The sequence below is a fragment of the Vicia villosa genome, linkage group LG2 (genome assembly GCF_029867415.1).
Source record: "Vicia villosa cultivar HV-30 ecotype Madison, WI linkage group LG2, Vvil1.0, whole genome shotgun sequence".
Classification (NCBI taxonomy): Eukaryota; Viridiplantae; Streptophyta; class Magnoliopsida; order Fabales; family Fabaceae; genus Vicia; species Vicia villosa.
The window spans coordinates 154,914,149-154,925,447 of NC_081181.1; the positions used below are offsets into that span (position 1 = coordinate 154,914,149).

Sequence of the window (11,299 nt, forward strand, 5' to 3'; positions counted from 1 at the left end):
ATCCGAGATGACCCAACCGGTTTTACCAACGACACATTTAAGTGTAATTTGTAAACTACATGTTTACAATGACATGTGCTTCAATTGTACTAATATAAGTGTAGTACAAGCCCGGGAAAAAAAAACGGTAGCTTTTCTATTAACCATTTTCTGTCCAAATTGTGTTGTGTAATACAAAGATATTTGATACCTCCAATATAAGTCAAAACCCATATAATAGTATTTCATTATTAAACACTTTAATCAAATACATTCATATCGATTAAGAAAAATAATTCTTTAAGTAATTCTCTTGAGATATCTTAACATTAGTTTAAGAGAGGTTTTTTTTTTTTGTATAGTTCTTCAGGAACTCAATCACAATCACAATTTTTTTTATAGTTCTTCAGAAACTCAATCACATTTTGTAGTTCTTCAGGAACTCAATCACAAATCGTTTACTAATAAAAATAATAATATTTATAATCCTTCTGGGATGCACGTTATTCATGCAATTCTTCAGGAATGCATGGAAATTACAATTGTTGTTTTCTTAAAAATTGAACAATCATTCTTTAAGTAATCCTTCAGGGATGCTTCAAGAACTTATCGATGATAGACAACTTTAAAATATATAATTGTGTTAATTAAACAAAATTTCCTGTGAAATCTTATACAAAAAAATAATAGAATAGCATGCTAAAATTTAATCTATAAGATGAAGAAAAATCTTAAAAACTTACTCGAAAGAGAAGAAACATGATTATGCAAATTGATCATAAAATCGCTCACACGGTAGAGTTTCGTGCTGATAACGTGTTATGAAATTAACTAAAACAATAGAGAGATCAAAGAGAGGTAGAGAAGAAAGAGAGCAATATTATCTTATCTTATTTCAAGTGTGCTTTACATTGTAATATGGGTCTCTATTGCTCTCTTTCTTCTCTACCTCTCTTTGATCTCTCTATTGTTTTAGTTAATTTCATAACACTTTAATCAATCTTAATATTTAAAATTGTTTGATCACATTAGTGTTGTCTTTGATAAGTGGAAAACATAATAGTACCTTGTAATTGTATAATTACAAAATTTATTGAGGTTAAATCGTAATAAATCGGATATTATGAAATATATTATTTTAATTTATACCAAAATTTAAGAGGATCCTACTTAACTAAATTAATGTTGATTTGTATTAAGAAGAGAGAAAATGTATGAAAATTAAATTAATTACACACGCTTTCCTCCCCCTCCCCTCTCTCTCATCATCATTCACCTCACTTGGAAAGAAAGTGGCGAAACGATGCGTTTGAATTACATATAGAAAAAAAATCGACTATACCGTTTGAGTTGGAATGCACCGATTCGTGAAATTGAGCGGTACCGAGCGAACGATTCAGGGTTTTCAGTATTTGAGAACTTCGACGCCCACTCTCATTTCTCTCTCCATCGCTTTCCGAGTTCATCATTCCAAATCATAATTTCTCAATTCGTTAGTTCCTTTCTTTCCCAACTCAGTTACATTCATTTTTTTTTTCCTTTTTGTGATTTAAATTACTCATACGCTTTTGCTTGCATGTGTGTTGATCAGGAAGAAGAAGAACTTGTTGCGATGAAGAGACCATTTCCATCGGAAGATAAAGTTGATGCTGATGCAATGGACTTGTCTTCCCCAAATTCCGTTCCATCACTTCACATTCAACTCCCCAAACTCTCCACAGACATCAATGATTTAGGTATTATTCCCTTTCCATGTTTGTTATCATCTTAATAAATGCATGAGTTGCTCTTTCAATTCAATTTCAATCAAGTTAAATGTTCCATAGTAATAACTAGTTGTAATTATTTTTTCGATTCGTTTCCATGTTTTGCTTTCAATTAATACTTATTTTGTTTGATTCTTTTATTGTTAGTGTTAGTACATCAAGGTTTTAAATCTTGATCTGTTACCGTCTCTAATACTGTTTTTCTTCTTTAGGACATAGTTAATAAATTACACAAAAATGCCGTTTAGGGACTTTTATCATTATCCTCTTATAGTTATTTTGTACTCTTGAAACTCGGGATTTGTTCTCATATCTTATCTTTGGTTTTATGATATCTTTGTTGATTTCATTGCTTCTTTTGGTTCATTACTGTAAACATCTTATAATGTTGGAAAACAAGTTTAGTTTTAAGATTTGTGTACTGGTGTGATTAATTCACACAACGACGACCGCAATCTGCCGAAATTGCAAAATCTTTGTCGCGGCCATTATTTGTACAGTACTAATCTGTATAAATGTTTTACAAGAAAAACACTTAGATGGGCTAAAATGTGAGTAATGAGTAAGTATCCAAAGATGTATGAAGTTAGATATAGGTATGGGATAATGCTAATTGATGCGAAAGTAATTGCAGAACAATAGCAATTTGTTCTAATTCTGATATGCTGCAATAGCACTATATTTTGCCGCTATTTAACAACATTGCTTCATAGTTGTTTTCTACCACAAGTTTTGATGGTGGAGGGTAAATTTTAACAGATTCACACCCCTTCTCATCAGTTTTGGTCTTTTGGAGGCATCAAAGATACATTCCACCATCTATACCATTTATGTTCCTGTCTATTTTCCCCTTTTTATATTTCTTACCTGTTAAATATGCATAGAATCCAAGGTATAATTCATGACACAAATATATTGATTTAGACTTCTCTTTTATGGTAAGTTGTTACATTTTCCCCTGGTCTGGCCAGAGTAGTCAAAATCATGCCGTAGGCTTAGCACCTTGTTTGGCGACTGGTGGTGATAAGGTCAACGATGAATGATAATCATCAAATTTGAATGGATCTGGCTCTTAGATTTTGGGTGGATCGACACTTGCCAAACAAAAATAGTGGTGGATTATACTTCAAGTGTATAGAAAAAATAAACTAGATCTAAATCGACTGTGAACTGTTTTGTCAAAATAAACCAGTTTAACTCAAATGGTTTTACAAAACCAAACTTTAAATTTGGTTTATTCATTTAGGTTTGAATAACCACACTATGAAAACTCCTGATTGCGAAGGGCTAATTTTCTTTATAATGCTTTTATGTTGTTTCAATGTCAATAACATTTTGCATCACCATGTTCAAAATATTTGCTTCAAGGATTACTTCAAGTGTATCAGCTGGGAGAACACAATTTTTTTAATCATTTCTATTCGATTGAAGTTTGGAAAACATTGCCATATTCTGAATTAATGATAATTCATTGCTGTTACCATTTCTATAAAACTTGTATTAGTTGTTACTTCTCAATACTGGGTGTTTCTTTGGTTTCTAGACAGCATGTGTGTGGCTTCCTAGCCTAATTTTCTATTTTGTTTTTATAAATTTACTTATTTAAGAAGTCATGCTTACATACAGATGCACTCACCAGACGGGCAGCAATGTATCAGGAGTACATGAAGCAGATCCCAATCCCGACTAATCGAGGCTCTGTCATTCCGTTCACTTCATGGATGGGATTGGGCAAATCCATTAAGCAGCTATACGGGCAGCCTCTACATTACCTTACAAATGTCACCCTTAAGCAATGGGACCAATTGAGAATTGGCAGTGAGGATGAATGGAAGCCGTTGGACGATATAGTTCATCCATGCAAAGGAGAAATCTCCATCTGGCTCATGGAAGAAATCCATCGGCAAACCTCGTCACATTATCATATTGCTAACCTTTGGAAGAAGGACCCAATGTACAGTGGGTTTGTTGATTCCATTTTCCCAAAATTAGAGCATACATCTTGAATCCTTTACTCCCTGTATTCTGCGCATCAAAGTGTTTGTCTCGCAGGATGGGATACTACTGCTAATGATGGAAGGGGATTAATTATCTTTAGTATTTGTTTGGTAACTTTGGTAACTTTATTGTAGTATTAAGGATATACTGAATGTATTAAGGATATATTGCAATAGTGAAGTTTATTTAATAAAAAAGAAATCCATACTGTATCCTCATTTTTAAAACAATCGGGTTTTTAGGTCATTGACTCGTTTCTTTTATGTTTTCTTTTTACCAACAAAAGCCTCCATTTCTTTTTAAAATGGGAGAGAATTTCAACTCATATGGTTAAACATGTTTTGTGCATTAATATGATACTTACTAGGAGAATATATGGAGAGAATTTTAGTTCCCCTAAACCCTAAATAAATCTCCTAATTGCTTTGATAAAAGTGTTTCACATCGGACAATGATAAAAGAGTGCCACAAGTGGGGGTAATCCTTACTTTACAAGTCAGTTTTGTAAAATTGAGTTAAATTCAATTATATTTCTTTACATGACATCAGAGTCTAGTTTAAGATTAGGTGATCACCTTTTATTAGATTTCTGTCATCAAACCATCCACTATTTATTTTCACGCTCCAAATATTCAACAAAACGGTTTTATAGAATTGAGTTAGGCTCACTTACATTTTTAATGTGATATCAAAGTATTCTGTCCCACCATATGAGCACTTCCATTATCATCTTTGTTTCTCCAAATGAACATACATTAGATTTTTTTTTTTGAATTTCATGGAGGCGAGCATTTCCTTTATCATCTTTTCTTCCTCAAATGAATCGGATTGTTTTTTATTTTTAATTTCGGCTCTTAGAATTTTCGGCCCACAGAAAGCCCAACAATAAATTAAAAGCTGAAACTTTGACTTTTTTTATAATACCGAAACTTTGACTTTTAACTTTGATAATTTATCATTACACTTTTATATTTTCTCTCAGGCTTTTGACGAATTTCTAAAATGTGTGTTTTGGGATACATCTTCGAATACACCAAAAAAAGAAAAGACCATTTGTTCTAATTACCATCAATTTTTTCAAAAAAAAAAAAAACCTTTGATCCCATCAAATTACATTTTTTTATTTCACATTAAATATCATTATTTTTGTCATTATTACTATTCCTGTTCTCTTCTCTCGTTTCATCACTAATTCAATTTTTGAAATATAAATTTTCTATTATTCTTATAAATATAAATATTATTTATTAGAATTATTATTATTTTCTTTAATAATTATTTTCTTTATTAATATATAATTCACATAATAATAATTATGCATATATAATTTATAATAATAATTTTCTTGATTAATATATAATTATGTATATATTATATAATTCTATAACAATTATTTTTTGACAAAGATATAATAATTATTATAGAGAATAATAATTATGTATATATAAATATAGTTTTATGTAGTGAATTGTCATGTAATATAAAATATAAAATTATATGTGAATTAGTCAAGAAAATATATAAAATTCTAAAATTCTTTGTGAATTATATATTATTCAAAAAACCAATTATTATAGAAAATAAAAATATATGAATTATATATTAGTCAAGAAAATAATTATTAAAAAAATTAATATTGAAAATAATAATATTTATAGTAAATAATATATATTATTTATATTCATAGAAATAATAGAAAATTTCTATTTCAAAAATTGAATTAGTCAAGAAACAAGGCAAGAAAAAAATAGAATAGATAGTAAAAATAATAAAAATAATAAGATTTAATATGGTATAAAAATATTTAATTGAGGGAATTGAAATTGCTTTTTTTTTTTGTTTTGAAAAATTGATGGTAATTGGAACAAATAACATTTTTTGAAGATATATCTCCTAATTCACTATAACGATGTAGAGAGAAATTGCCTTCAACTTATTGTGACTTAATGTACTTAGATTTGGTCTTGCAAAGTCTAACTCGACCTACATTAATTTAAATTGTGTCATATTGGTCCATTAAAGGTATGTTCAATTCGAGATAGATGAAGGGAAGAGAGGAGAGCAAAATCCCTCTAAATTACATATTTTGCGTCCTTCAAATATTAGGATTTCGAGGAGAGGGGAGAAAATATATATTTTAATATTTAATAAATTAATATATTTAATAAAATATCCTCATTTTTATTTTAATATTTCAAAATTATTATCTTCTTTTGTGTTTCTTCTTCTCTTTTGTGTGATTTTTCCTCTATTGCTTCCATCAACTTCCTATAATTATTATCCACCTTAAATTATTTTTTATTTTTTATTTAATATAAATTATAATTACTGTAATATTTTATTTTTATAATTTATTTTTATATTTATTTATATTAGTTTATTTATTATATTTTTTTTCTATATAAAATTTTAAACATTTTTTTTGTAAACAAAAAAAAACATTCGTTTTTTATTATATTATAATATATATAATATTTATGTATTCAAAAGTTGTTTAACATGTAATTTTTTTGCGTCAAAAGTTATAATTAAAATCAAGTGTACTTAATTTTTTTAAAGTTATGTGTTCAGTTATACCTTTTTAATCACTTAATATTACAAATATTATTTCTAAAATTTATTTATTAATTTTTCACCTTTAAATATTACATATAAAATGATAAGGATAAAAATTGTAAGTTATTAATAAAAAATTACTACCAGCCAAATATATTTTTAGTTGAAATCTTTTTCTTTTCTCTTCTTTTCTCTTTTAAACCAAAGATATTTTTAAATTTTTTTCTTCTCCACTCCTTCCCTCTTTTAAACCAACCATATATATAACTGAAAAATATCTCGCCTCTCCTCTCTATTAAAATCTCTCTCCATCCCTCTCTATCCGTTGTTTGAACCAATCAGACCCTAATGGTCCATTAATTAACGTCATTCGGTGCTAATTACTTCTTTCGCTGAGGGAGATCCTGTTCAAGTTTAGGGTTTCACATTTCAGACATTTGGTTTTTCTTCTCTGAGCTTCAATCTTTTTTAAGGTTCTATTCATTCTCTTTCTTTTTCAACTCCTTTGTTTTTTCTTAGGTTCCATTTTAGTCATTGCTTTTAATTTTTTTAATTTCATTTCACGTTGAATTTAATATTGAATTCTGCATTCCATCAATGTCACCATCCAGTAAGCTATATCTCACCATTGACTTTGTATTTTTGTGCAATTATTTTGGTTCCAACATTAAGGTTTTATTTGAGAGTCGAGAGGGAGGGCAGGGCTTCGAGGGGAATGGGAAGGAGAAGGGAGGGTAGCCTCTCTCAAACTATGTAATCATAGCAAATAGCATACCATAGCGGTTGACCCCCAAAATGCTAGTATTTTGGGGGTTGCCTGCAATGCTACATCGGTTTCATTCGCCGCAATAGACATTTCCTTGTAACCAACTCACAACTGGTTGTAACTAACTCATAACTTGTTGTAACTAACTAATAGTTAGTTACTCTTAGCACTACCGAGAACAATCAATATATATATTGTTATGGTAATATTCAGAAAAACCGACAGGAAAAAAATTCAAAAAATAGATTTCAGAGTCTCTCTATAAACACATTGCATAAATTCTATTAAGGATAATCATTACATTATCTATATTGTGCTGATCTCGTGCATGTTATTGATATCTTCTATCTTTGATCCTTACCTCTGAGCCGAACACGTGTATCGTGCTCTACTCCCAGAAAAATTAAGGCCAAAAAACTTGAACTTCTTTAGGTATACCTCCTTGAATGTTTATGATTTTTTCAGTTTTGTACCTCTTTCTACGGCCCAGTGTGTGATATTATTTTAATTCATTTTTGGAAGATCCACATGCATATGTTTATTACTTATTATATTCATGCATGCATTTAATATTCATCTGTTTTATTGTATCAGTTTTGCTCGTTTCGTGCTTTCTTATCGTTTTTTGTGTGTGCGTACAGACATGGATAAAGAGATTTTGAAGAAACGTTCAGGAGAGGCGCGTTCAAAAAGAAAATTGATTTTAAATCAAAAACGTCCTAGCAAAATCAGGAGCTTTACTGAAATTAAAAATCTGCGTCATCATGCCAATGATGGTATTGTTAAACCTTACTATTAATCTGAGTTATAGTTTATAACCACTTTAGTTCTTCCACTTAGTTATATTTCTCACTATTTTCTGTATTAATCAGAGACAAGTAGACAATCGATGACAATGCCCATGTTATATTATTCTAAGGAGCAAGAAACTTCATTTATCAATCGTAACACACCTGCTACAATGTTTGGACGATCTTTGATACCGGGTCGACAAGTTATTGGAGAAAATCATCATGTATCCCCCGGGGAACCAGAAATTCGTTCTACCACTCATCTTGAGGAAGTTGAAGGTAAAAAGATTGGTTACATACTAATCATTTATTTATTTACTTGTCTGGGAAGGTGTGTATTCCTCCGACAATGAGTAAGGGTATGCAGTGTGGATATTGATTCAATATGAGTTAATCTTAATTATGCATGTCTGTTTGAGCAGGAAGTGGAGCGTGTTCTTTGACTGCAAAGAAGATGTCATTTCCATCAGTACCAAGTGATGGCTTTCTCACAAATCCTATTCCCAATCTTGATGACTTTCTCGCAAATCCTATTCCCAATCTTCCAAAAATTCACAGTCCGATCTCAATACCCTCAATAGATATCAACTCCCCAGGTATTCTGTTTTGCGTCTGCTTTTTGAAATATCATGTTTTTGAATTCTCTTGGCATTAAAAAAGATCCATTCCTTTCAATTTTCCTGTTTTTTGTTTAAATATTTATGCTGAATTATCACTTAAATTAGTTTCCTATGCTAATAATTAATCTGTGATAACGAATGGCATTGGGTCTATAGTTCTGTTTTACGGCATACTATTACACTTTTCTACTGCCAGACCAATTATCTTTGAGTCATGCAAACTCATGTTTATATGCAGATGTAATCATTAGACGGGCGGCAATGTATCAGGATTACATGCTGCAGATCCCAATCCCGAGTAATCGAGGCTCTGTCATCCCATTTACCTCATGGATGGGATTAGGCTCATCCATTAAGAAGTTATATGGACAACCTCTTCACTACCTTACAAATACTATGCTTAAGCAATGGGATCAAATGAGAATTGGAAGCAATGACGAGTATATGCCCTTAGACGAGATAATTCATCCATGCAAAGCTGAAGCTGCCGTATGGCTCATGGAACAAGTCCATCGCGAAGTCTCGTCGCATATTCATATTGCTAATCTATGGAAGAAGGACCCAATGCACAATGGCTTTGTTGATTCCATTTTCCCAACTTTACAGCACACATCATGAAGCTTCATTATTTTCTGTTTTAAACTATTTTCCTTTTAAATACACGGCTGCATTTTAGTGTTTGTCCCTCAGGACATTGTTAATAATATTCCGGTCTTTAGTTAAAATCCTGGTTTGAAAATTTGTTGACCTATCTCAAATGCAGCATGTTGTGAATTTTGTTGAGCAAAAAATATATACTGAACATGATTTAAACAGACAGGTTTTTAGTTGTTTCCTTATAGGTATTCCTTTACCGTATTGATTAATCCATAAGCCATGGCTAGTTTCTCACTGTGTCTGCTGAGCAGAAGCTCTTTCTTCTGTTCATCAATATCAAGCAAGACATTGGTTGTATTAGGAACATATCCCACCTGGCTTAGCCTGCAGTTTATTTCCTTTAGCATTAATTCAATTTGGTTGTTCTCGGTGTGTGATTCGTCCATCCCAGAGGTGAATTTGCGAATCAATCCGTGAACTTCTATTGAGCTTCCTCACTCCATTTTTCAGCAGATGCATAGATATTTGATAGCAGCACATGAAACCCCAACTCTTTCTGGGGCCAATGGAGTCATATTTTCTTCTGCAAAATGCGCCCATTCGACATTACAAGCTGATAGAAAATCAATCATACATAACCTGAGGACTTACTCCACAAGTTTTTTCCATTGACCAAAATAGTTGTCTTCCTTGGTCCGCATTTCCACCATGACTACATGCTGTCAATAGTGCAACAAGAACAAAATCATCTGGTATCACCTCTTGTTTGAGCATCTGATTAAAAAAGCTCAATAGCACCTTTTAATCATAATAGAAGTATTTTCCTCGGAGTGTCTAAGAACAGTGTTGACATATTAGAATGATTGAGTTTGGACCATCTCTTTCTTGCACAAAAGACAAAGTTTGGATCATCTCTTCCCTATCTTGCACAAACGACAGAATGTGTTAGAGATAGAAGGAATGATGAAAAATAAAAAGGCTTAAATGCACTTTTAGTCCCCCTATTTTGTTGTTTTTAACTTTTTAGTCCCCAAACTAAAAAAAGCCAAGTTTCAGGTCCCCCATTTTAATTTTTGATGAATATTTGAAGGTCCCCCATCACTTAAGTGCAATTTTAATGACATGGCAAGGAATATTTGGTCCAGTCACTTGCCACATCACTATTTTTATTTTAATTTCATTTTTTAATTATTAACTTAATTAACTTAATATGTAATATTTTCATAAAAGATTTTAATGTAATTATTATATGGATTAATTTGAACCCTTCATATTGGGTTGTCTTCTTCGTTCTTCAGCAAGGTTACACAGAACTAGGGCAAAAGCTTAATCAGAGATTCTTCATCATTCGCCTTCGCCTTCGCCCTCTTCTCTCGTTGTTTCGTTTCTACTCTTCTTCTTCTCTTCTTGTTTCGTTTCTTCCCTGCTTCTTCTCTTCTTGTTTCGTTTCGTTTTTCAGAGATGTCTCAATGCACGATGGCGAGTAGTATCGGGGCTACACGTTCATGTCAGTTTCGAAGCCAGTGCAGGTGTGGGCTTGAAGCTCCATTGATGACCTCATGGACTGATTCGAACCCAGGCAGACGTTTTTTTGGGTGTGGGATGTACAAGGTAACGTTACTTTCACTGTAACTGATAGTCTACAATTTCATCTCATGTGTAGCAGCAAAATTAATTTGTGATTCTTCATATGTTTGGTTTGCAGGTACAGGGGCGTAAAAGGTGTAGCCACTTTGTTTGGTACGACGATGAACTCTCATCAAGGGCCAAGGAAATTATCTACTCCCTGCAGAAAAAATTGGAGCATGAAAGGGCTAGATTGGATGAAGCTAATACAAGAGTAGCAAAAATGAAGACGAAGTTGAATGCAATGAACTTATTGATGAAATTCTCAGTTTCCATGACATTAGTTATGGTAGTAGGACTTGTGATGCTTAATGTAATGAAGTAGGGTTTATGTGATTTTAGGGCATTTGTGTTGTTAGTTCAGTTTCTTTGCAGCCTTGGTCTTTGATGTCAATTGTAATGGATGTTATCCCATTTGAAATCTAATGTAAACTTGTGTTTTGCCATAACATTCTGATATATAATTGAATTGGAAACTGAGAAATTCTGATATAGTTGGCTTGTAGCATATAGTTGATTTGAAACTGTAAAATTCTGATATACAAATGAATTGACAGCAAATGAACATAATAAACTGAGAAATTCCACTATGAATGGACA

General features: G+C 31.6%; 3 protein-coding genes across 3 annotated transcripts; all 3 read left to right on the plus strand.

Moving 5' to 3' along the window:
• The first annotated feature begins 1,215 nt into the window (after positions 1-1,215).
• Positions 1,216-3,973, plus strand: LOC131652589 (protein RDM1-like). The gene is made up of 3 exons (XM_058922491.1): positions 1,216-1,471; positions 1,571-1,715; positions 3,372-3,973. The coding sequence occupies exons 2-3, from the start codon at positions 1,592-1,594 to the stop codon at positions 3,749-3,751; spliced, it is 504 nt and encodes a 167-aa protein (XP_058778474.1). The 5' UTR covers positions 1,216-1,471; positions 1,571-1,591; the 3' UTR covers positions 3,752-3,973.
• A 2,618-nt stretch (positions 3,974-6,591) lies between these two features.
• Positions 6,592-9,291, plus strand: LOC131647142 (uncharacterized). The gene is made up of 5 exons (XM_058917055.1): positions 6,592-6,772; positions 7,707-7,841; positions 7,938-8,135; positions 8,279-8,452; positions 8,715-9,291. The coding sequence occupies exons 2-5, from the start codon at positions 7,709-7,711 to the stop codon at positions 9,092-9,094; spliced, it is 885 nt and encodes a 294-aa protein (XP_058773038.1). The 5' UTR covers positions 6,592-6,772; positions 7,707-7,708; the 3' UTR covers positions 9,095-9,291.
• A 1,258-nt stretch (positions 9,292-10,549) lies between these two features.
• LOC131650392 (uncharacterized) lies at positions 10,550-11,024 on the plus strand. The gene is made up of 2 exons (XM_058920104.1): positions 10,550-10,684; positions 10,779-11,024. Exons 1-2 carry the CDS (start codon positions 10,550-10,552, stop codon positions 11,022-11,024), a joined length of 381 nt encoding a protein of 126 aa, XP_058776087.1.
• Positions 11,025-11,299: the final 275 nt, after the last annotated feature.

Excerpts from the sequence above, each read along its gene's own strand:
- LOC131650392 (XM_058920104.1), top strand. The coding sequence starts at position 10,550 with ATGGCGAGTAGTATCGGGGCTACACGTTCATGTCAGTTTCGAAGCCAG. Across the intron at positions 10,685-10,778 it reads TTGGGTGTGGGATGTACAAG|GTACAGGGGCGTAAAAGGTG; the intron begins GTAACGTTACTT and ends TTTGGTTTGCAG.
- LOC131647142 (XM_058917055.1), top strand. The coding sequence starts at position 7,709 with ATGGATAAAGAGATTTTGAAGAAACGTTCAGGAGAGGCGCGTTCAAAA. Across the intron at positions 7,842-7,937 it reads GCGTCATCATGCCAATGATG|AGACAAGTAGACAATCGATG; the intron begins GTATTGTTAAAC and ends TGTATTAATCAG. Across the intron at positions 8,136-8,278 it reads TCATCTTGAGGAAGTTGAAG|GAAGTGGAGCGTGTTCTTTG; the intron begins GTAAAAAGATTG and ends CTGTTTGAGCAG.
- LOC131652589 (XM_058922491.1), top strand. The coding sequence starts at position 1,592 with ATGAAGAGACCATTTCCATCGGAAGATAAAGTTGATGCTGATGCAATG. Across the intron at positions 1,716-3,371 it reads CACAGACATCAATGATTTAG|ATGCACTCACCAGACGGGCA; the intron begins GTATTATTCCCT and ends GCTTACATACAG.